Source organism: Aythya fuligula, chromosome 10 (assembly GCF_009819795.1).
Source record: "Aythya fuligula isolate bAytFul2 chromosome 10, bAytFul2.pri, whole genome shotgun sequence".
Classification (NCBI taxonomy): Eukaryota; Metazoa; Chordata; class Aves; order Anseriformes; family Anatidae; genus Aythya; species Aythya fuligula.
In genome coordinates, this window is record NC_045568.1 from 16658435 (window position 1) to 16685112 (window position 26678).

A 26678-nucleotide genomic window follows, 5' to 3' on the forward strand; every position below is an offset into this window, starting at 1 on the left:
CTATTCATCACACACGTAGCTGCCATTAATCTTACATGCAGAGCCAGGCTTCTCATATTTCAAAATCTTTGGAGAGGCAGCTTTTTAATCTATATTTGGTTCTTCTTTTTTCCCCCTCTGAGATTGGTTTCTCTTTGCATATAATGCTGTAGTAGTTTCAATTTAAACAGAAACCTGAAATAAAATAGTTGAATATGAAACCTTGGCAGAGAGAAAAGAAACAATTATCTTGAAATACTTTTTTTTTAAGAGGTAAAAGTATTCAATGACAACACGGCTGACTGATAAAATTGACGTGTATTTTAACTTCTGTTTCAAGCAACAGATTATTTTAATCACAACAAGAGGGCATGTACTCTTGGATGGGGCCATAAACTCAATTAATCTCAGTAGTAATTCTCTGTGCAATTCATCTTGGTATAACGCAGCACCCTGAAGTACCCAAACTGCAGTGGCTGAAGCCAGGTAGACAAGAAGCAAAGGCAGAGGCTGCCCAGCAGCTCCTGGTGGCTGACTCTCCTCTCCTCCCACACCAGGGAGAAGGCAGACCTAGAGCTGCTCTTGGGAGGCTAGATAGGAAAATGAAGGAAAAAGAAAGGAAAATGTCAGGGAAAACAGGAGACAAAAATGGAAGTGAGAGTAGCAACTCAAGGTGGGGGTTTAACATATAAGCTTATTCTCATAAATATGAGAACTACAACAGCTGCAGGTTACTACCTATTTCTATCAAAAGTTTCTGGTAACCAAGAGCAAAATTATAAGTCATTTGCATAACCCTTCAGGCTCTTGAGATGATTATATAGCTGTCTCTTCCTTACTTTGTAGGTCATTTATACAGCACATATTCTAAACCCTTCTCTCTTAAGATCTCAGAAAGGATTTGGTTGGAATCCCAAACTGCTTGCCATTTTGCAAAACTGAATCTGGACACATAACATTATTAATTCAGCAAAGTGTGTCACTGTGGGAACTGTTTCTCCTACCAGACAGCCTTGGGAAGGTACTGGAAACTGTTCAGACGCTTGTGGGTATTTATGTGTGTGCATGCATCTACCAGGCACATACATACCAAAACACTCAAATACACATATGTAAATTTTGCTATTAAGTGCTTACATTTCTTTGCTCCACCATTTCTTCTTAGTTTGCTTAATTTAGCATAGATTTCCTATGTAAGTCTTGCAACTAGTCAATTACTGAATTCCTTTTCAAAGGAAGGAAAAAAAAAAAGAAGATTACAAACCTCATCAAACTAGCATAAATCACCATATCTTCACCACGGGAGGATCTGACCCGCTAACAGTAGTTTCTTTCTTCTTTATAGAGGTAATTATTCTATTAAAATTAATAGTAAAATGAATACTGCTGTGACTGAATTATATGGGATAAGCATGAATTGCTGTGATCTGTTCTGCTATGAATTAGTAGTTATTGTGTGCCCAATTAAATTTGTATACTTTCCTCTCCTTCCCTGGTATCAACCTTGGTTTACTCGCTAAAGCTCTCTCCAGTGTTGCAGCTGGAGGTTGCTGGTGCTTTACACTAGCACAGCAAAGAGGAGGTGTTTGTAGAACAAAGTACCTTTGGTTTTAAGGGAGCAGAAGAAGTTACAAGATAAGTATGGATTTGTTTAATATTTGAATTATCTGAGATCACCTTTCCAAATGTGGTGAAGCTTTTGTTTGTGCCTATATAGATGAGGTGAGGGGGGGGAAAAAAAAAAAAAAAAAAAAAAAAAAAGGAAATAAATTCTATCTCCTTTCTACCTGTCATTTCTTTTGTGAAAAGAAATTATATGTGATATGACTTTGAGATCACACTGCCTGGAGCAGTGAGGGTTGCTGGCATCTCAAAGGGACAGTGCTTAGAATAAGGAAGATCCAGGCTCGTGCAGAAGCTTGCAGACCTGCAATAGCTCTGTTTGAGGGAAAGCTGCACTCACCTGCGTGCATCAAGGTGGTTCACGGAAAGACTAAAGTTAACCTTGAAGAGGATAAATGATAGCAGGGTGAAAAGCAACCTTTTCCACACACATCTTGAGAGATATGCCTTGAGCAAGCAATAGCAATTACTTATTAACTAGAAGATGGCAGGAAGCAATTGCTTTTCAGTGCTGTGTGGATGCAGGGCAGATGTCAAGTGTCAGGTCCAGCCTGGCTTCCGAGCACCAGATCAAGCCCAGCACTAGCAGAGAAGTTTTACCCTGCAGGCTCTACAGCGCCGCTATGCTGGGGTATGAGCTCAGCTCAGTGAGGTGGGCCCCTGCCTCAGGACAGGGTAAATCCCCCAAATCTAATATAAAGGAACATATAGGAGATAGTAGACCGAGAGAGCTACTCTCCTTGGGCCCATGGTAGCCTGAATCCAAAATCATTGCAGGTGTCCTTCAAGAGCCAAGTGCTTAACTTGGCTTCAGATGCAGAAGAAGGAAATTACTGCTGCCCAGGCAGTGTGGGAAAGCCCTAGCTGGCTGGATTCCTGTGAACTAATTGCTTTTGTTAATAGGATTTTATTGTTATTAACCAAATTAAGATGGTTGCAAGCTGGTTTAGATAGCTCATGTTTGAATAAATAACGACCCGCTGTAGTAATAATTGCAAATTTCTCCCAATGAACAAAAATCTTGTTTTCTCTTTTCTGGAAATAGTTTGCAACCACAGTTAGTCAAAAAATAAAAGGAGGAACGGGGGGGCGAACAGGGGAGAACAATACTTATGTTAACATGCTTATTTAATAGAATGTGTTTTGTTTCTTTGGCAAAACCTTGATCTCAACAGTCTCCAGGCAAGTTGAAGATTGTTCCCTTTTCCTTCCTACAACAGTCTGTGCAGTGCATAGCCTAACTGCTTAAACGGCTTAACAGAAGCACTTTTTCACCCCCAGAAAGCAACCTTAGAGAACTTCAAAGAAGGTCATATCAACTTTAGATGCAAGACATTATTTTTAATTCATGTGGTCTATCCATAGTTCCTATCACCTGAACAGTCCTTCCTACAAATTACATTCTTTTTGTGAATATAAACAGTTTATTAAAACTCATGTATTAATTATTTAAATGAGACTATAAATATTTGAGGAAGCCCATGCAAAAGGCACTCATAATAAATTATCATATTCTACCTTTATTGAAAGTTAATTACAGAACTCTGAATATAGCTTCTGTGACAAAGACATCGCTGCTGCCTGTCATTACAAGGGGTAGGAGCATTATCTCTAGGTAGCATCAAAAAAAAGAAAAGCAGCACCTAAAGTTTAAAGGGAAATATCAACACTTCAGTCTTAGAGTGGTTATACTAAATGTGGCACACAATCAAGCATGTGAGAGTATAATTACCCGTGCTCAATGTCTTCTGGGAGGAGCCATCAGTTTCCATCCTTGACTTTGAGATCACAGGTGCAGAGACTGAATTAATGAGCAGAAGAGGAGATATAGGTGTAGAGGAGAAGCCTGGAGCAAGTGAAACAAGAAATTGCTCGCACAGATGGATGTAGTGAGTGAGAAGTCAGACACTGTAAGCAGTCCTGGGAAGAACATCAATCCCACAACTGTATGGCAGATAAGCCTGAACAGTGCAAGGGGATTTCTTATCTGAGAGGACAGACACAAAATAAAATTGAGCAACAAATGGCAGCAGCAGGATAGCATAAACCTCCCTGGATAAACAGTTGAAATTCTTTTCCAGATGGGAGAAAACTTCAGGTCTGGAGTTGTTAGTTTTGCAGTACTGATTGCTGATGTGAAGACTCATTTCAGAGATATTCCCATCTTCTGAGTCCCAGACTCAGTGCACATGGTCATGTCCAGCTGTCAAAGTCATTACACATTACAAATGGCAGGTGCCAATCAGGACAGAAGTAGCTCTGCAGAATTTGGATAATGGATAATTAAATCAATTAAATAGAAAGAGATGTCCCAAGATGATCCCTTTCACTATGTACTTCTTTTTCTGTCACCATGTCCTGTGTTCAGGGAGTTCCTTGAGTCACGTGCCTGGATTTCTTGAGAACTTGGTAAGGTCACTTCACAGTCATGCAGAATAGACCAGGAGATGCTATTGCTGTGAAGCCTCAGACTGAGAATTCATGCTGGCTGATAAAACCAAAGCACGTGTAAAGACGGAATCACCTCTATGAGGCGTGATAGTTCAGATTTGTTCCACGTACCCAGACTTCAGATTTTTCCCAACATTTGTCCAGTCACCTGCTTCTGTTCTCCATCCATCTTTTCCACTGCTAAAACAGAAAATCAGAGATCTTACTAGCATGAGGGCTGCAATGTAAGGGATTTACTAGCCAATTATCTTTCATATATTGTCTACTTACAGGTGGTGACTGTTTAGGAAAAAAAAAAAAAAAAAGCCATTTCAACCTCATGTTGTTTTCAAGCGCTTTAAAATATGAACATTTTAAAACTTGACCTAAAACAACTTCCTTTTCTGTTTGTTTGTCATTTTAGCAATTCTCAGTATCATTGTTTGGCTATTCATCTTTGGAGGGCTTCTGCTTGCAGACATTTTGCAACTGGCAGAGCTGAACATATTCTGCAAAACATTTTACGCTAATTCATGCTCAGATTTGTAAAAGAACTTGTGCTGGGCATGCTCAGGCTCCATTTACATTCATTTTGTATGAGCATTAATGAGATCAAGTAGAACAAGGACAGATGTTTGTGAAAAATAAAACGCTAGACTCCTATTTGTAGTGATGAGAACAGAGCTTGCGGCTTCATAGCTAAGCATCATCTGACCAGAGCATGCGTCGGATTCCTGGAGTATCTGGAGTCCAAGACTCACAGCTCCTTCCATATGGTTATTTTTCAAGCACACATCTTGTGTATTGCGCACATAAGAGATAATGATCCTTGTATAACTTCAGGATTATTCACCCCAAGGAAAGCAGAGTGAGGTCGTTTTATGTATTATTTGTAGCAAAGAGTTATAAGTGCAATCCAGGGACTCGCCCAAGGTTGGAGGGAAAAAAAAAAAAAAAAAAGAAAAGGAAAAAGGAAAGAAAAAAAAAAACACTGTAAATGATAGTGAATTTTTGTCTTTTAAAATAATACACCTTAGAGTTAAATTGAATGAAGGTAAAAAGACACGAGCTGTGCCAATACCAACACGGCCATGAAATTTCAAGTGCCCATTACCAGACTTCTCAGCTCTATAAAATGTTTTGAAGTAAATAGGTATTATGAGCACTGAAGAAAAACATAATTTCAAAGAAAAGCTTCTCAGTTAAGGTCAGTTTAATATCCACTCATGAATTGCACTGTTTTTAATTCATGCTGATAAGCTTTTATAATTTAGTTACTTTTCTTATTCCAAGCATACTGAAGCAGTAATTAAGCTATGATATGAGATACAAAGTATTGTGTGCTCAATTCATCAATTTTAGTTCAACCTAACAGTTCTTGTTCCGATTGCACTGGCATTGTTGCGCTGAAATATCTCCAAATCTATCATGTCAAGATTATGCATGATGTAATTTGTAATAGTAGCTAGGGATTTGTTTACAAAAAACAAATGTTCCTTTAATCTTTAAAACAAAATTAGACTTGTCTTACATCTCAGAACAAAGAGATTTGCATGAATACAACACTTTTAATAAATGAGTAATTGCCTTGTGGAGTGGCAGTTGGCTCATTTAACGTAACCTTTGAAAACAGCTTCCTCCATACAGATTTTAAACAATGCCCTTCTGAGACACATTTTGAGAGCTGGATTGTGGAGGTTTAAGTGCTCTATAGGTTTATTATTTATACCACAGCAGCCCCCAGTTCATGCAAGAGAATTTGGACCGTGGCTTCTCTTCACAGCAGAGGTAATTGCAAGTTAACTGATCTACCTCTCCTAGAAATTTGCAGGCTCTGCTTTTTGGTACTGCCATGGATAAAGCTGCACACCATGTGCCAGACCATCACTAGGACAATAAAACCTGACTTTGTTTAGCATTTCAAATTGAATCATTCATACAATGAGAACATGGGGCACCCGACCTTTGCAGTGTGCATTTCTAGGTTGGTGGAGGTTTAATAACTCTCCTCCAGCTGTAAACCAGCCCATCATAAACATATTTCTGTGACTGTTTTGGCTGAGAATAAATGGTGTGTACAGGCAAAGCCAAAGGGATGCTTCCATCCTTTTCTGGAGAACTCTGGGTCATCCATGGGTTATGCTCATCAGGGCTTTGCCCCCCACCACTTTACTTTGAAAATCAGACAGCCACACACCAACAGAAAACTAATGAAGACTGCATAAGTATCTTGGATAATAGTTCTGTGCATTTTTTATTAGGCTGTAAGACACAACAGGCAGAATATTTGGGGGAAAGAGAACATATCAAGAATATATTATGAGGCATTAGGTCAAGTGCAGATGAACTTCAATACCTGAGAGGTGTTTTAATCACCAACCATGGACCAGTTAGGCAGCTTTACTGTGATTAGAGAGGAGAAATCATGTTCTTGGTGGGTGTTTGGGACGCAAGCATGACTGCACTGGCCAGTGCTTGTACTGGTGGGACTGAGAAGGACAAGAAGGTCCTTCTGGAGCCATGTCCTGCTGCTGTGCTCATGCCAGCACATGGCTGCTCATGTCCCAACCCTATCTTCGGATGGCTGCATCAGCCTGTTCAAAAGGATGAGGTCTCAGGCAAGGGTTCTCCTATAAAACCACAAACCTGAGTCACTAAAGTGATGGCTGAAATCCATGTTTAATCACACACATCAATGTATTGTTGAATCTGCCAGTGCTGCTCATCCCAGCAAGAGGCTTAGACCAACAGTGATACTCAGATGCTTTCAGGACATCAGGTTCTTGTAATGACCTCAAAATTATGAGGTGCATTCAGGAATTTTCCAGCTCTGATTATTAACCTCTTCCCATCCTTTTCAGGGGAAGATTAGAAGATAGCTTAATGTACTTCATGCTTTTTAGAAGTCTCTTTTTTTCAGAAAAATCTTGGAATCCAGATTATAGGAGAAACATCATCCTTTTACTATTCACACTGATCTCTGGCCATTGTGCCTTTGTTTCTTTTGCAATTTCTCCTGTCCTTGCATACTTTCAACAACATGTATATGTGTGACAACTCTTGTTTTATTACAAAGAGAGGCCTGGATCTCCAGCATTTTCAGCCTTAGGACTTTAAAGCACAGAAAACATAGGGTTTTTATTGGTTTGTTCATTTGTTCTTAACAGGAAATCCAGTGACAATATGATAGTTTGCATTTTAAAAATAAAATAATCACTTTTCACACAGGAAATCATATACAAAGCTTTTTTTTTTTTTTCATCAACCAGAAGCACATATTTGTAGTGTGTGTTATTAATGTCTAGAAATTAAATGGAAACTATTTCCTTATGTATTTGTTTACAGGGATCTTCCACATGGACTGGAAACAAGAGATAAATACCACACAAGCAGCATACCAGATCTTAATTTCATAACTGATAACTATCCAATATATTATGCATGCTTTGTTATGTCTCATAAATGCATTATGTTTATATAATTTATTCGTTTTCAGTGTTCTTTCATGGCTTTGCTGCTAAGCTGAGTTTCTGGCACTTCATTCACACAAATTTCATGATACACTTTCACTCTTTGGAGCCCATCTTGCAGTTTTTCCCTTCCACCTCACTAAACCTGGCCTCCCAGGGCACAGGGAATTCACATTTGAGCAAACATCAAGTTTTACAGACACCAGATTTGGTTCAAAGCCCACAAAAACTAAGGAAGATTTTTTTTTCTCTCTTTTTTTTTTTTCTTTTTTTTTTTTCCAGTAACTGTTGAATCAGACCTTAAACACAGCTTATTGATTTCTAATGCAAAGACAGGCAATATTTGTTCCTCTCGGGTGCTCACTTCCACCATCATGAGAGACAAAGTCATAGTAATTATATCTTTGGTTCAACACCGTCATTTCCTGGCATTTATGATTGCGTGAGCAGACATCTCCACTGCAGCATCAGGACCACAACAACTCATCAGCCAGATTTAATTTAGGGCCCCTGCTGCCACCAGAGGAATAGCAATGGAAAGCCACCCACAGATGTCCCGGTACCCCCCCCCCCCCCCCATCTTCAACCCGCAGCCAGGCTCTTCTTGTTCTGCATCTTCCATTTGCTCCATTAATGAATTATTATTAATGAAAAATTAACATTGCATGGAGGCATTTTTCTTCTTTGACAGCATGCCAGTCCTCAACCCTGGCCTGAGACATATGTGTGAATATTTATGAGCTGCTTCCTATTGTCTTTCCAGAAATGTATAATTATGCTGCAGTTCATTGGCATTTCATTAAATATATAACAATAAGATTAAGCATTTGCTAGGCTATCTAGAAGCAGTTCAAATAGGATGTAAATAATGCTGCTAAACTGCACAAATATTTTATCGGCTTTATCCTGCAGCAAGGGACAGAGTCAGTTCCAAACTTTGCAGTAAATAACAGCAATGGGTCTCCCTAACCTACAAAAGATCAGTTTTCCCCATATGGGTTCAGACAGGATCCTCAGTCACATACATTCATTCCAGCTCCCTGCAGGTGAGCATTTCATGTTTTCATTAGTCTCATTAGCACTCATTAGTGTCATCAGGTTGCTCTGAAGTGACCCACTCTCTTTGCAATGAGGTTATGTCAATCAGCAATAAACTCACATGCATAAAACTATAAATAAGGGTGGGTGACTCCACGCTTGCTTTAGATGTATGTTGCTGTGCACAACTTCAAGAATTACCAAGAAAAAAAGTACGATTGTGTCCTAGCACTCCAGAAAATCATAGAAAACATTATGTGCTTCTGTGGAGACAAATTTATCAATGATGATTTATTTCATCATTTCATTTCCTTCTTCTCTGGCACATATATCTACAGAAACCTGTTTTGTCAAGACTTTCTCTGTCATTCATTCTAGAAATCAAGTTTCCAGATATGTTTCCAGATAAGTAATGCACAAAAGGCTCAGTTAAAACATCAGCTGTGATCTGTAACTGCCAGAGAAAAATATCAAGCACATATCTGAGCTAAGTGGCATGTGGAATAATAAATAAATATATATATATACATATGTTTTGAGTACATTATTAGCAAGTGAGACCTGTCCTGGGGTGGGAGCCAGTTGTCAGGCTGTGTATTTTCCCAATTAGTGGATCATGCTGTATTTGGGATTTCAGTTGTGAGTATCTGAAACAAATCTGACTTCCCAAAATCTAGAAGTTAAAGGTTCCACGTGAGATCTCTGAGATGTACCTAACTCAGAAGATATTAAGTAATCCCTACAGTTCTCCTTAAAACTTGGATGTGTTTACCTGTGCACCTAAGCTGACAAAAAGAGCTTTTCCATCTGAACAGCTGTACACACTTTTTAGGTACTCAGAGGAGTTAAGTACTGTCATTATTAATACATTCCTGGAAGTAAAGATGCACATTCGCTTGCCATGAAGGTGCCACCCATGAGAAACCATGGCCCTGCCTCTGTTACAGATGCCCCTCAGCCATATGTTTGAGCAACATTTATTTCCAAAGGTGCAATGAGAGGGACACAGAAAAAATGACAAGCTGCAGCATATAAGCCTCACAGACTGAGCAGCATGAGGACTAAAAATTCCCTTGCAAGCTCTGAGCTATTTTGGATGAAATCTGCTCTTTAGCAGACCATCTCTGAAAGTCATACATGTGCTTAAAAACCTCCTGGCAGCAGACAGACATCACATAAATCTAATGTTATTTTTTTTATTATCATAGTACCTAGGAAGCTCTGCTACCATCCAAGACACCTTTCTTCTAGTTGTGAAATGCAGAAAAAAGGTCAGTCCCAAAGTGATGAAACTCAACAGGTCAGTAAGGATAGAGAGGAACATACAAGGAAACAATGCAAAAATACCTCTTCCTCTCAAGTAAATAATATTACAGATGGAAAGTTGGAACAGCAACAAGATGATTTACCCATAGTAACAGAGACAGTCAGAAGCAGAACCACGATTATAGAAGCCTCAGGAGTTTCTGATTCCCAGGCCATTAGCCAGCACTATCTCAATGTTATGAGAGAAATTTACAACATTCATGTCTTTTTTTTTTTTTTCAATTTACCTACCAATATGCCAACTGTTAGAAAATGGCAATGTGTTTTTTTTTCTCTAGTGAGCCTTCTCATGCTGTTGAATTTTGGTGGCTTATGCAGATCTTCAATGGAAATTGTTCAGGGACTCTTTAACTCTTATTTAACCTTTCATATTTTATGGGTATATTTAGTGCAGCCCACAGAGTTCTTCAGATACTTATTATGCCCTTAAAAATATCTTATTCTGGCTGCTGAATATACTGCAATGAAAAATCAAGAAGTCTAGATGGGGGAAAAAAAAAAAAAAAAAAAACCATAAAAAACAAAAAGCTTAAATTCTCTGTAATACATTGTTCAAGAACCTGGAGAATGTTGCAAAGAAGTTTCTAAAAGAAAAAATTAATATGATCTTTCTTCTTTTTTTTTAATGTTTACTATAATTAAAACATATTAAATTAACTCCGCAAGACTGGATCTGAGGTAATTAGGAAATATGAGACATCACTTGCCAGACTGATTGCACTCTGCTTGTATGTTAAACTGGAGAAATGTCAGCTTTCCCAGCATTATTAGAGGTCTGTTATCAAAGTCTGCAAAGTATTACACTGGGTGAGCATTAGATTGATGCTTCTAAAATTGAGTAAGATTGAATTAAAGCAGGTAGTTTGATGGACTCCCAGTGGGAAACATCCTGTATTTCTCCTAGACAGTGTTATTCAACCCGAAATCTTGTTTTGGATTTTTATTCTTTAACCTATCAGACTACTGCTTTGCTACTCCCAGAGTAAATGGGATCTTAGTTGTTTATGAAATACACAGAGGACATGTTGTTTCACTCCGGTTTTCTCATCCTCCTAGAAAGTGTGTTCCCTCCCCTGTAGTTCATTCTGCACCCCATGACATCCCAATAAAATATGAGAAACTACATGTCTCATTTAATTCTCTGAGATTTTGTTTTCTAAGGAATAGGTGAGTACAGGGCTACAGATACAGATACTCCTATTCTAGCTTATACCAGGTTTAAAAAAAAAAAAAAAAAAAAAAAAAAAAAAAAGCCTGAAGTGTTTTACCTACCTCTGTGCTATTTCTATTGCCAAAAGTCTCCATCAGTGCAAGAGTCTCTCACGGGGAGTTTGAACTTTCCTTTAATCTAATCCATTTAGAAAATGACTTACAATTTATTGAATAAATTGGAGAAAATTGATATCTTTTCATTAGACTGACAAAGTCTTTTTCACTGCTGGCATCTGTGAAATATGTTCTCTATTTAAATTTTATTTATATCAATCTTCTCTGGTGGAAACTAGATTAAAATGGAATGCTTTACACTTACAGTAAAAACCTTCCCATCCTGAATGAGTGTCATACTGGTTCTGCAAACGATCTCTGTTTCTTATTCCTTGGAGTAACGCAATACCTATGATCAGGAGGAAGCACAGTCTAATCTCTCTATTCCTTTGTATTCTATTTCTAAATAAACAAAATGTGTATACTTTATCACAGGCAAAAAGAGATAGCTGCTGTGGCTTTGTGATGGCAAATGCAGAAGTAATCTTGGAGCATTTTCATACATAGCATGTTTCCTCTGAACTGTTGAAAAATGCATGATGAAACTTTGCTCTGTTTCATATTTCAGGGTGTTCCATAAACATGAATTAAATTTATATATTATTCTGTATTGTCATACTGTTGTATTGTTAAATATGATGTCTTTATACTTATTGTCATATATGTTTGTCATATTGTTAAAGCAATTTCCTAAATACAAAAGTAGATAAGTTAAAGGAGAATTGCATCTGTCAAAAAAATCTTCGCATTCTTTATACTCACTTGCACAGCAAACATCTGAGGCAAGTGCCTGCAAGTTTCTGAGCTGTGTGCACATTTTCTTCCAGACCTCCCTCTGCCCTGTTAATCACCTGTAAGAGAGCAGTCAGTTGCTGCTCTGAAGGACAGAATAACTGCAGTTTAATGCAAGAACTTGAAGATGAAGACTGAGAAATGTAAAACTCAGCAAGTTTGGGAGATTAAAAGAGCAAGGGCGTTTTAATCAAATGAACTGTGTTTTTTGTTGTTGTTATTTTGTTGTTTAGTTTTGGTTTTGTTTTGTTTTGTTTTTTTTTCAAATATCTTTTGATTCAAGGGGAAGGTGATCGAATGGTTAATATTTCCTTATTAATTTGATCTCAGATTGGATGTAGGTGTTTGAGGGCATTCAAGTGCATTTTTATTGTGATGCTGTAATAGAATAATTTATCTATGAAATTTGAGGGGAAAATATCCCCAGTCAGCCCTCTTCACGCACCCAAGCTTTGTGCTACAGAGGATGCACAAGAACAAGTCAAAAAGCGGTCACTGCCCTTATGCAACCCACAAAGAATCTCATGAACTTTGCAGGCTGAAGCCCACTGAATTCAATCTAAGCAGAAAGTTCCCTGCAGCCATCTGGGTCTTTGGGCATTGTTTGGGAACAAATTCATTTTAAAATGTGATAGAATTGTGTAAACACTAGCAAACGTAACTTTCTGTTGCTCTTTCCCTATATGGAATCTGACTACCAGATCTCTTATCTGTTGTTTTATTTCTCTGATGGTATACATGAAGAGAAAATGCCATTTCAACTAAGTGGTTTTTTGTTTGTTTGTTTTGTCTGCAATTCATGCAAGCTAAACGCATCAAAAGTTAAATATTTTAATCAAAATTTTTCTATAGCTTCTCTAACAAAGGTGATAAAAATCCAGTGTGAATTGAACTGAAAAAAAAAAAAAAAAAAAAAAAAAGGAAGAAGAAGGAAGAAGAAAGTTTCCTTTCTCCCCAGCTCCATTAGTTATGTGCTTAAAGTTTAATATTCTCATAAAAGATGCATTTTCTTGAAAAGAGCTTAGATATAAGCAATCCCTTATTTACACTAGCAGGAGCTGGGGAAAAATAACACAAACGAAGCAGGAGCAGTCAAGCCTCTTTTATATCATATCCTTTTTCTCTCCCCATGGCTGAGGGTATCTGTCTCAGTCAAATCAGCCTTGCATGAAAAAACTCTACACTTCGCGTATTCCCCAGACAGTGAGAAAGAACACAGTGAAAACCGCTCCAAAATGTTACAAGCATCTAATTCAGAATGATGTGAGCGCTCACAGCCTGCAATGCCTGGTGACTAACAGGAGTCTGTAATTCTTGTCCACAATTAGCAACCTGGGTCACCGAGAAGCTCAGGTTTTTCATGATCCTGGAGATTTCAAATACAAACCATGCCAAGGGAAAGCACCTTAATTTTAACAAATCTCTCCCCACACGACCACCTCAGCACATCTCAGGGCGACATCACCTAAACAGAGTGAAACCGCACTGTACTCCCCAGAGAGGATGTTTTTTTTCTCTCCCTCCCCATACAGGTGTACCTAAGCTCAAACACAGCCACCTGTGATTCATTTTAAAGCTTTTGCCTGCCTCTTTGAACAGAGCTGGAGGTGTAAAACTTTGAAATCGAGCAGACCTCAAAGGAGCAGCAGTGCCCAGGAAGATAGCTGGTCCTAAAGATTAAAAGGCTCTTAATAGAAGTGAAAACCTATAAACACAGGACTCAAAGGAAATAATTTTCATCTGGCTCTAGATGCCCCTGCCACAGCGTGGTGCTGAGGACAAGACCACAGTAAGCTTTGTAGTGCTTCAGACTTATAAAGAACTTTGCCCACTTACGTATTAGAAACAAATTGGTGCTTTTCATCTGCAAATGACCTCAGTTTTCCCTTTTAAAAAGGAGCCTTTTCCTCAGCCCAGCTGTACTGCTTAGGGAGCTGTGAGGGTGCTGGACCCTTGGGAGGGCTTCCTTGTGATTGTACCTGCACTGTGATCACAAATGGATCGGTACACTAAAAGCTGCATGCTGGTAGATGAAAGAGTTGACATCAGGGTTCAGCGCTCATTTTGTGTTTGATTTTTCTTTGGGGTCAATACCAGATGCTTGGGCTGAATTTAGGAACAACATCAATGAGGAGTTAGATCATTGTAATCACAATGAGCAGCACTGTTTCCCCACGCTGCCTGTCAGTGTGTTCTCCTATCTCTGAATACATTGCAACCTCTCTGTGCCAGGGAATTTAGTTTTGTGGACTTTAGCAACTAGCATCCTAGGATATTTCTCCACAGTTAGTAATGCTACAGCACTGCTACTAATAAATAAATATGATCATTGCTTTTGATTCCATATCATCAAATTCTCCTAAAGCACTCTGAGGATGCTCTGCTCTGATGCTTGCTGTGAGGGCCTGTATTTAGCAGGGTAGAGTTTTCAGTTTGCCCACTGCACAATCTATTATTAGAGTGCAGATTCAGCCTCATGTGCCTTTTCAAGCATAGCAAAGAGAGAGATCTCTTTTCTTCACTGTTAGCAGCATTAATGATAACCTTCTGAAAATGATGTGTGAATAGCATCATTACACTGCCTTGCAAGTGCAGGTGTAAAGGTTTTTTGTGTTCTACATATGGAGAAATGATATATTACATGATAAAAATGAGGCACAAGCTGTGAGAAGAAATAGGAGAGAAAAAACAGAGAGTTTAACTCGTTTGCTCCAACTTATTGACATCTTCATTCAGAACAAATGAGCTTGTAAAACCAAAATATTTACTGCCTGTGTTTCAAGTAAACCCAACAGGTGAAAAGTATATTCCTGTTGGGACAGCTATCCAGTGGGCCTGTTGGTATAATCACATACCAAGTGAAGGCCTATTTTAGATATATTAATTTGGACTCCAAAATTGGAGTGACCTTTTATTAGAGCTAATTAGCTCTAAAGAGATAGCTGGCCCGCCAATGTTGCTTCTCTTTCTGGTGTGTTTGTCCTAATGGGGCTGGATGCCCTCCAGTACGGCCCACTAAATGTGTTGACCACTCGCTGCTCAGGTCAACTTGCTCAGCAAGTGGTTTTTCCAGCTTATATGGGGAACAGCGATTTCATGTTTTCAAAGGAAAATTTTATCACACTGTAAAAGAAATAAAACTAAAGTTTAGTGACAGTATACTTGACCTTCTTCACAGGACTTCCCACTCTATATTACTCATTTTTATTTCCCTCAGTTTACTACCAACTTTATGTAAAAAAAAAAAAAAAAAAAAAAAAATCCTTTCTGAGTATGTGACATGATTTAGTGTTTATTTAATCAATATAAATCATTTCATTCTGTTACATTCTTACCTAAAGGAAATGGTATTTGGCTTTCTTTGGGTACAAGCATGTGTATATAAGTCTCTGTGTTTCCTTAGGACTTCGTAAGCATAATCGGATTGCTGCTAGATAAAAAATAAATCAAGAATTTAATTATAAACTCTGGAATGTCCTTAAATCAATCCATGCACAAGGGGGCATTTTCCAGGGCTAAATGGTGTGATGCAAGGTAGTCTGCTGCTTCAAAGGTACTTTACAGGCTTGACGCAGCTATGAGAGGTACAGAAGGGTTAAGCCTTTCTATCTGAATGAGTGTGGGAGAAGCTTTGACAGTTAGGCGTCACAAGTGCAACCATGAAATTAATTCTTGCCAGGGAAAACAAGTGACAGACAGAGACGCTCAATCCCCAAATATTTGCAATTTGCAAGGTCAGCTAAAGTTTATCAAAATCCCCAGAAAATAGTGCCATTAAGATACAGTTAAGTTTACGGACAGATACCAATTCCCAAGGAAAAAAAATAAAATTTAATTTAAGATACACTCAAGGTTGTAAACATACATGCTGATTAAATTCAAACAAGATCCAAACACTGTTATTATTTAGAATGTTAAGCATTTGGAAATTGAAATCAACTGCTAAAGACAATATGGTTTCTATAAAATTCATAATCGCATTTCAACAAACTGAGATTCTCCTGCAGTTGAGTAATACCTTACCTTCTCTTTCTAGTTGTAGCACTCCCTGCTATGGGATATTGCAGAAGCTGAAAGTCTGTGTTCAAACAATTATGCACAGGTTTGTAGAAGAAAAAGCCACCTGTAGCAAAGCAGACATTGATTCCAGTGTTCCTTGAGCTACAAGTCCTGAAGACCTGTAGAATATTTGGCGGGAAATCTATTTCAACTTATCTTGTTCTGTTACATACAAAAAAATCAGACTGGTCACTCACAGATTAGGCCTTTTGTGTAAGGAAGCTGTGTCAAGCAGTGCACTGTCCTGGACAATATTTGATGCAAAACAATTGATTAAATGTGAATTCCTTGCAACTAAATTTCAAATGAAGGGCTTAGATAATGCTCCTAAATAGAACATTGTCCCCTTGAGATATAATTTGATTATTATTTTCATTATAACATTGCTGTGATCGTTGTCTTTTATCTTTTAGCTTCAATAGTGATTGGGAAATGGTGGTGTGAGATGGAGCCCTGCCTAGAAGGAGAGGAATGTAAGACGTTGCCTGACAATTCTGGATGGATGTGTGCGACTGGCAATAAAATCAAGACCACCAGAGTAAGTCGTCTTTCTGTCCACACCCGTGAGGTTTTAACAGGAAGAGGAGTTGATAGTGATCACCTACACCTACATCTTTCCAGCATCATGTCTGCTGTAAATGTCTCAAAGATCACTGCACACCTTCCCAGCCAGAAAATGCCTCTGATCTATTGAAAACTCTTGGACTCAGGCTGCTCAGCTGAATCTAGGGTTGGCAACCAGCAGCTTAGAGCTACTGAATCACCAGGTCACATTCTTATAGACATTGTCTATAAGACTGAGTCCCTTTCTGGTAGCTAAAAGGAAGAACATAAGATCTAAGGGATCTATTGGATCCTGTATGCATTCCTTGGCTGTCCCACGGCACATTTGTACTAGCAGCTGTGCAGGCACTTTGTAGCAAAAAATGGTGCTGAGGACTCAGCTCACTGTCTGTGTTTCAGGTCTTACTGCAAACTAGGTCTAGCCCTGTGTGCCCATCAGCAATCGGCACACATAAGGCTCACTGACTCCTGCAGTATAAATTCAACTTTTTGCCATGGAGGGTGGACTTGCTCAAAATATGCATTATTAACATATCTTCAAGATGTTAAAGATTCAGCTAAAACAGGCCAGCAGGTGACGGTGACTTTCACCATGCATTGCCAAGAAAATGCTGCAATATGGGTGCAAATAGCAAAGGTAGAATGTTAGGTGGCTAAGCTTCTTCCACTACGAAATTATCTTTGGGGAGGAGGCGGGGGGGAGATCTTTTCAAAAATATAATTTTTTTATTTTTTGCTTTTGTCAAATATTTCACAATCATTTACATAAAATGGCCACCTATACCTGTATTCAATAATTTTAATTAGATTGTTTTCACACCACGATTGAATTTTTTATACCGTTGTCTACTCAAACATATTTTGCATGAATGAATGCATCTTGGTTTTCAGTAAAGTGAAAAATACTTTTTGAAACCTACAGAATTTAAAAAGCAGAATATTCAAGATTTTATTTCCTGTTTATTAAAAAGTTCTACATACTCATATCTGGCTAGTAATTCATGGGAAATTTAGTGTCATGATTTCCTTTCTGCTCTGTTTTTCTGCAGTCTCAACTGTAATTATTTTTAACATTTTCCAGGCCTTTTGTTGAAGGAGATCTTACCCAAGCTGATCCCCATGGCTTCTGAATTCTTTTCTTTCCCTCCATGTGGTTTATCCCATGGTGAATGATTTGTATTGCAACTTCACCTTCTCCTGGCACAGCTAATCTCACCACCACTTAAAATTGTGCCCTTCCTGTATGTGCCTTGCAATGCAATCAAAAAATACAGGAAAACTAACAAATTACTATATGACCTTTTCAGTGAGGCAACAGTTTTCTCGCTAAATTAGGGATTTAAAATGGAAGAAAAGGATATTAAAGAAGCAATAAAAAACATAAAGTATGTTATACTTTCTATTTAAATTACAATGCTGTGGTAGCTTTGCAGCCTGTCTGCAAGTTATATAATTTAGGAATTGCATTTGCTGTTTTTCTGTGAACTTATCCTACCCTTAACTCTCCCGATCATCATCATATAAAGTAGTTCTAGGAGATAGAGGTGATTGCTAGAAATTTAGCAGCTTCATTAATATGCAGATGTATGGTCCAATCTATTCAGTATGCATTATTGTATTTCATTTAAATTAAATACTTACAGAGAGAGTGCTCATAACTGAAAAAATATTTCTGTCATTTACCCACAGGAGTTATTTTAATTAGCTTGTGAGGGGAATACCTTATGGTGCTGCTTCCAGTAGAATTTTGCTTTGTTGCTTTAAAATATCATTACAGAGCCCAACTGACAAAGGCAACATGACATGATGAGCTGCGCAACTGTCTCTTGCATTTTCAAAGCAAAAAATCCTACTTCATAATCCCTGAAACTTTGCTTGAGTCCGTACTGCTGCGTCAAGTCGGGCAACATAAATATAAAATAATAGAAGCAATCAGATCCTGAAACAGGCATGTTTTTTCTTTGTTTTGTCATTTCAGATGGCATCAGAGAAAGAGATTACACTATAATCTGTACTGATCCCAATCCAGGCTGCAAGATTGGGCAATGTATGTCTAATTTATGTAGTTAAGGAAGTTAAGAAAGCAGAAGAAGCAACACAAATCAGTCATCATCCTAGATATATCTGTGGTGATTAGCCAAAAAAAGCTAGAGCAAGTCACCACAGGCTGTAAACTATTTTAATGAAGGCTTTTCCTTACACAAAATATATTTTTGTTGGGCAGCTGCTGTCCTGGCAAGGAAAACATTCACATTCATGACTCACAGGATTAAAATACCTATTATCTTCAAGGTCCACAGCATATCATGCATATCACATATAAGCATGTGTGTACATGTATGTGTATATGTATGTATGAATACATGTACACAGTGTGTGCAATTTTACAGTGTATTTCTATGTGATTGGTTCTGAGGAGTAATTAGTGTCAGAATTAATATTACTTTGGAGTGAGTAGTGTCAGCATGCGGACAGCAGATCCAGTGAAGGCTTTGCCAGCATAGCCTCCATCCCTTCCTTTTCATGCATTTATTCCTGGGCTTAGTCCTTCAATATAGCTCACTAATTAAGTTGTTAAAGCCAAAGATATAAAGCTCACAGCCCCTGTAAATTGATCTGTTTTCTATTGATAGTCAGAGAAGGTGACAAACACTGGAAAAAAAACATTTTTTAATTCTATTTTTGGAACCGTTTCAACCTTTTTTGAATCCCTATTTACTCTTTTTTTTTTTTAAGTATGTAAATTTCAAAGATTTCTATGAAAGTCTGGAGGTTTTTTTTCAGAGCAGTATGAGCACTTGGTTGGAGATCATGCCATGACATTTCAGGAGAGCAGCTGGCACCAGGGAGAAAGAGAACACATGGTCTCAGTCTGGATGTTGGGAGGTGGTGCCCACAAGCACACCTAAACACCTAGAGGACCAGACTTGCTGAAAAACACAAAAGCATGAATCTTCACTTATCCCATGTTTTGGGGCTTGCTGTCTGAGCAAGGGACTGCCCCACAAGCTCTTGACATGCAGCTGGTGCCGATGCACAGCCTTCTGTGAACCACTTTGCAGGGCCCTTGAGGAGCGCAGTGCTCCTCCCAGGGCTTTGTGCCCAGCCTGTGCGCACGGCAAAATGTGCTTTTTCAGTAATCCACACTAATAACACCTGGCATTCATATATGAGTCCTCCGAATGCTTCAACAAGCTGTTTTTCTGCTGATACCATGGAGGATGGAAATTAAAGCCTTCAGCATTTGAGGACTGGCACAGCACCTCAGCTGGGAGCAGCCTCATGGCCTGCACCCTCCCTTGCAGCCCACCTTCCTTTCTTTAAAGAAAGGAAGAAGAAACCCTTCTATTTTTGCAATAACAGTCTCTATAATTAAGAGGTCAGTTCAAAGTAGTAGAGCACAAAATAGTAAATATCTCTTGCCATGAGACTTACTGTAGCATTTCTTCATATCACCTAGCGCTTAGCTAATAATATGTAGCCCCTATTATGCCTAAGCCTGCTCATATTCAAGTCAATATGAGTTTCATTGCTGACCTAATCATCTAGCAAAGTGTTGGACTCCTTCTGCCATTCATTTGCGTGTATCGGTTTGGGAAAGCAATGGAAGCCTCTCCTCAGGAGAGCCATTTTTTGCTTCTAGTAGGTTGTTCTTAAAAACCCCTGGGCGGTGGTGTTTCCTCTTCAAGCCATTAGTGCACTCACTTAGATCAATCGTGGTGTTTGTCATGAAGGGAGATGGTTCCGCTCTCTGTTGGGCTACACAGGCCATCTTATCTCACCCGAGGTGAGAGGATGGAGTCGGTCAGACTTCCCAGTCTCTTACCTTGGTCATCTGGCATACCTTGTCCCTCTTGCAATGAGTAGGGAGGGGGGGGAGAGTAAATGAACCTGAAAGCGGTGCCCAGCCACATGTCCCAGCCTAGCAGGAGCTATCAGCATCACCCCAAGAAGGGGAAGATGGAAGGCTTTTGGCCTTATGCCCACAGCTGTGCCAGCATCTCCTGCACCACACACAAATCCAGGATCAGAGGCATGGGCAGGGGCTCCTTTGGGGCCTGCTTCTGTACACCCTTAAATCACTGTGGCCTCAGGAGCAGAGAGACACAAAATATAAAATTGAAATTTGATCTCAGCTATACAATGAGCAGGGCAACGTGTTGCAAAGCTTAGGTCTTTTTTTTTTTTCTTTCCTCCGCTGGCACATTTAAAATGACTGACTCTCACATTTTCTTACTGCAGATTCACCCGAGGACCTAACAGAGCGACGTCTGCACACAGGCAGTGAAAGCCCAGCTGATTTATGAGGACAAAATATCAAAAGTTGAAAACCATCTCAGCATTTACAAGCCAAATGGATTTCTTATTTGCACTCTGACTGTTTACCAGACAACAACAGTGGCTTTACTGTGTGAAAGAGAGTATTCTGTGGAAATAATGCCCCTGATTTTTGACAGCTGAAAAGAAAAATGAAGAAAATGGTTCCTTTGGTAAAGTTTCTGAGATTACGAAGTACAAACAACAGTATAAGTTTGGATCTACAATTTACTTTATACCACTTAAAGTATATATATATATATAGAAATATATATATATTAATATATGATATTTTGAAATAAAAGCCTCACTCTTCAAGAAATTGAATAGTACCACACTTTGCTGCAGCTGCTGTAATTTTTTTTTCTTTATTGTAATGGTCTGGAAGATCCCTACCTGTTTCAGAGAGAAATGTGGCAGTGAAGAGGCAAAGCAAACCTGCTGCGGTACAAGGACGCCTAAGAGCTACACGAATCCTATCGATGCAGCATCCAGAGCTTTCCATTCCCTTCAGTAGAATTTCAAGGGCATTTTGTTGTTCAACTTTGTGTTCTGGAGGCTTTTCCCCTTGTGCAATACTAGCATGCTGGCTTTGCTTCATAACCATACTTGATACTCGATTGATATATAACAATGATAATTCTATCCTCTTCCAAGAAAATATTTTTAGAGCTGTTAGATATTCTGTGGAGAAGAAATGGACAACTACTGAGTGAAGTACAGTATGTATTAAAAGTTTATTTGGCAGTTTGGTAGACTGTGAGCTCCCTTCTTATTAAAGATGTACTGTACGTACAATGTCTTCAGACTTTGTATAGCTCATAGAGACTGCAGTAAAATCCCAGTAACCAACTCCAAAGCTTTGCATTGTTGGCTCACTAATTCATTGAAACAACAACAAAGCTCTTTCTAGACTGAGATGCAAGAGGGCTTCTACATTTTTTTATTTTTTTTTTATGAGTCAATTTGCAATTGGCGAACAAGCATTTTTAGCTTAAGAGAATGCCCCTGTGGACAGCTCAAGTGCACAGGCACACCCACTTTGCCTGGCTGTGTGCTTTGATCCCACAATAATGGTTTCTTTCAGTTTAATTTTAATGTTTCTCACTAAGGTGAATTCGGCTGAGATGAGATGATCTTCAGCAAGGATGCATCCACAGAGGCATTTAGCTACTAACCGTGAATACTCCTAGTATTCACATTCCTAGCTCAGCTATTGCTCTTCACCATGCAGCCTGGCCCTTGTGTTGCTGAAGAAAGATCAAATCTGAGGGCTCAAATGTGCAAGCCTAGTTCACATTCCCAAGCACTTTTCTGAGCAGTTCAATTAGTTTCAGGGGGGTTATTCATGTGGAAGAGTGTCTTTCTTTCATGCATAAGTCTGCACAGCCCACCCTTCAGTACACCTAATGCTACCAAATCAAAAAGGAATGTAGAAGCCTAGCACTCATTTTATCCAGTCGAGCTTCATTTCTTTAATATGTCCAATTTTCTTTCAGCCCGCTTACCTGTCTCTCACAGGAGCCCTTCAGCCATGCTAATCACTTTTAATCCAATGCAGAGGAAGTGCTGCACTTCCCAACCCAGAATTGGTCAAAAATCTCTCACTAACTTACTTTCTCCTTAGGGGCAACCACTTCAGTCCCTGATGTTTCAAGAGGCAGAAATTTGTCACTGTAATTACATTGTGTGTTAAAGTAGCTACATGACATGTCACGCCATCCTCCATGCAGGCTTTCCGTGCTGGTCCCTGCCTGATGCTCACGGCAGAAATGGAGATGTTTCTTCCAAGTAGTTCTATTATTTAAAAAGATAACAGAGTGAAAAAGTACAGGGAAAAATCTTTTTCTCTTTTCTGCACACAGAAAAACTAGATAAAACAAACCTCACCACCAGCTGCAGATCCTACCATATGGAGCCCAGCCCCCACTGGCAGCGCTGCTGGTCAGGCCATGTATTTTCTGGCCACAGACATCTGCCTGAGCCACAGAAAATACCTGCACTCTGTTTTAGAGATGGTCTACCATGGATGCATGCCCCTAGTCCCATCCTCTCGATTTGGTGGGGACCACTGCCTGCCTCATTACCCAGTAACAGGTGTGCTCCCAAAATGAGATTGTCAAACCAACTCCAAACCCACCTGGCACAAATAAGGAGAAACTCTTTCCAAAAAAATCCTTAGCATTTCTTATTTTTGCTAGAACAGCACTTTGAAAGGACCCTCTAGAGCTAGGAATCCCTCGTTGCACTAAGAGATATCCCCTGCTACGAGATAAGGGGGAATTAAAACCTAGAAAGTGTTACCATCCCTTTACCAATGGTCTCTGAATAGCTAAATGTCCATTCAAAATCTTATTAGCAGTCTTTGGAAAACTGGGCAAAAACTAAACTTGAGTTTCTTTATTTCCAGTCCAGTGATGCTCTAAATGATGACACCCACACAACAAACTAGCCCATGGCATCTTGTACCCTTTGGCAAATTCCAAGATATCACCATTGAGAGGTGTTTATCCCATAGCAGTGTATCCGACATGGCTCAGACCGTGAGCAAATAACAATGCTTATGCCTGTGTCTATGAAATACGCCTGTTAAGACTGGGAAATATTAGACTTGCTAAAATATGAGAAGGAAATGTTGTCATTTCCACAGTAAAGTTTCCTAAAGATGTTTATGAATCCTTTCTTTGCCAGTAGGCAGCCTCAAATACCACCACACCAAATTCAGTAAACATCTGCGTCTCTTTGAAGTTGCTGCAAAATCTGCTCATGAAGTGCGGCACTGAGAAATTGCTGTTTTAATTAAAATGTTTTAGAGGGGAATTAAGGCCTTTGCAGAAATAATGACTAATAAAACGTGAAGTCAAATTAAGAGCTGGATGCAGCTAACCTTCATTGTTTCAGTGAACCAAATTGAAAACAATAATAAAAATATTCAACCAGCCTGGAGTCACAATGATCATGTATTTCAGTGATATGCACAGTAATACAGTGTGTAGAGGGAAGATGTCATAGCTGCTTTTTCACCTTGGCCAGTGGAAACCCAATGTGTTCCAGTAGTGGAAAGAATGCGTCCCCTATCCTCATGGAAATGTGTTAGTCATGCTGTCCTCTGCACAATGTTAAAATATTTACATCAACAGAAGAGAAAGTTACTGTTTCTGGCAGAAGTCAAGACAAAAGGATGTAAAGGGGGGAAAAAAATGAAACATTTGTAAATGCCTCAAAGACAAACTTAGTTATATCAGTGTTTCTTCCTCAGATGTGTGAAACCAAGTTATGTAAATCAAAAATGTGAAAGTTGGAAAAAATACTGGGGAAAAAAAAAAAAAAAAAGTAGCTACCATCTGCCTATTGATTCAAAAAAAAAAAAATCTAGATTACATGTTTCTGTCCAAAAATCTCTAGTAATAAAAAGCTCAGTGTGGTATGATTTGATATTGCTTTTAATATGTTTCATGCTGTATGTAAAGAGAAATGCTCCATGGAGACAGTTGAGTGCTATGGCCAGTGGTTTTGAACAGGATGATGTGCACCAAAACCTGGTATTACAAAGAGAGGCCTGTGAAAAAAATACTGAAGGTGACTGATGTGGTTTATGATGAGTGATACTCCTATTAGACCTACTGATCAACCATTAACATAGTGTGCAGATATTTTCAGCAGTGTATTGCTTGTATATTTCCCTATTCTAAACTGATTAGCTCTGTTCCAAACTCTCTTCACTTGCCACCAGTATTACATTACTCATGTTCACTTTGTCAGAGGAAAGCAGTACTTTTCCCATTCACTGTATGGTCAAATATAATTATAAATGATAGAGGAGCTGTGGAAGAGATAAACCTACCTTGGCTTCAAAGCATATCCATTTCATCTGAAGGTGGCAGTCTTTGTTACTCTTTTAGTGACAGGATGAATATTGTGTCCTAATGTGAGCTTCTCTTATTTCACTACCTCAGTTACATCCCAGCAAGCAGGTTTTAGAGCTTGCCTGACAAAGAAATGGGTCATGCTTCTTTGCTTGGTATTCTACTTTTTTTCTTTTTTTTTTTTTTTGTCAGAGAGAAATAGAAATACATTCCCCAAATAATCTTTCAGGTAGACAGAAGGGGATGTGTGTAAAGGGCAGTTGGTTTAAGGCTGTCAACACTTTTTCTAGTTCACCGGTTTGAATTCGGATCATAGGCCTGACACATATTTATGGTGTCTTCTCCAAAATACTCAAACAGTCAAAACACTTAACTCTGCAAATATTTATACTTTATACAACTGTGCCGCTCTGAGGAAAAGAAACTGAATCCTCTGCTTTGCAGGTAGGGAACTGAGACTCACAAGACTTGAGACCTGCCCCAGTTTACACTTTTTTAATTGCAACAGAACCAGCAGTAGAATTGAGGACTCCCAGATTCTGGGCCAGCATCACAGACAGTTCATCCAAAGTTCGCGTCAGTGAAACTTCACGGGCAGCAGGCCCTGGCTTTCAGCTTGGGTCACAGGGGGCAGAATTAGGGTGCCTGCAGTCAAGTGTAGACAATCGTGTGCAAATGCCAGCACTTCAAGCCACACAGCTTGAAGGTGACTTCCTTCAGCTGAGATTTGCGAACTACTCATGCATGAAAGACCACCACTAGACCTGCTCCAACATCTCCTGCTCCCATAGGGACAGTGACATAGTCCTACCCTGGTTTGATTTTATGGTTCCTGAACAGAAGCTGCTGAGAGTGCCAGAACCAGCCAACAAAAAGCACAAATAACATACTCAACAGAAAAATGTGAGCATCACCACTGGGGAAGAAGATGCTACACACAGAAACTAAGTCATGGAAGTAACATCTTTATTTTTGATATATTCATCTGTGGGAACACTTGGCACATCTTAAATATATATATATATATATATTATTGTTGTTGTTGCTTGACAAGTACCCCTAAATCTAGAATGAAACTCAGAAAGGTACAGAGGTCCTTCCCACATCACAGGCCTGGGAATGGCGTCTTTTCCTCCAACACTCAGTGTCAGTTTATTTTTGTTTTCCCACCAATGAGCAATGTGGTTGAATTTGTATGACCATTAAAAATAGACATGTTTGAGCATCAGGTTATTGACCTGCTGCTGATCATTTCTCATCTGCTTTCTTTGTCAGATGGCTGTCCTTGATTCAGTTAGAAATGAGATCTAGAGGCCCGCCTAAATTTGAAGCAAACTACCTATGACCTAAAATACTGCTGAGGGGAATGTGCAATTTCTTCCTCCCACCTGCCATTCCTCTTCATTTCCTATTTCATTTCATTTTCATTTCATCTCATCCCCTCTCTTTCACACCACTTAATTATTTTCATCCATCTCTATTAGTCCTTTTCCACTGGTACTACCCCACAAACGAAAGAAAAGCAGCTGTGCTGTCAAGACCCAATTCAGGGAGCTGTTCCCCCAAACAGCAGTGATTTATGTGACCTTTCTTTTCCTTTTTCCTGAGTACTTTGGAATGCAGAAGCCCAACCTGGCTGCTGCTGCTATGCCAGAAGCTCCCTGTACTTGTGCTCCACACACCAGCAAGCCCCAGCTCAAGACCACAGGGTCCATCTCAGTTGTGCCCTCCTGTGCATGAAGCAGCAGCTGCTGGTACTTTATTTGCAGCAGAGGACCTAATCATCAGCTCCTCACCTTCACTGAGCCCATCCTCTTTGTTGCATCTTCTACAGTCATGTATAGAGAACTTGGCACACTGATCATTGTGGCATTGCCATCAATTTATGCCTCTGCAACAGAAAAATGTGTCGCTGTTGATTTGATCACACTTGTCTTGGACTTGAGAT

The 26678-nt window shown here is 39.2% G+C and overlaps 1 protein-coding gene across 1 annotated transcript in view; it reads left to right on the forward strand.

Moving 5' to 3' along the window:
- TAFA1 (TAFA chemokine like family member 1) overlaps positions 1 to 24179 on the forward strand; it is a 218216-nt gene extending 194037 nt beyond the window's left edge. The window contains exons 4-5 of the mRNA XM_032194135.1: positions 16397 to 16521; positions 20790 to 24179. Coding sequence (XP_032050026.1) covers positions 16397 to 16521; positions 20790 to 20807 — 143 coding nt within the window. The 3' untranslated portion in view covers positions 20808 to 24179. The remainder of the gene's footprint in view (positions 1 to 16396; positions 16522 to 20789) is intronic.
- The last annotated feature ends 2499 nt before the right edge of the window (positions 24180 to 26678 follow it).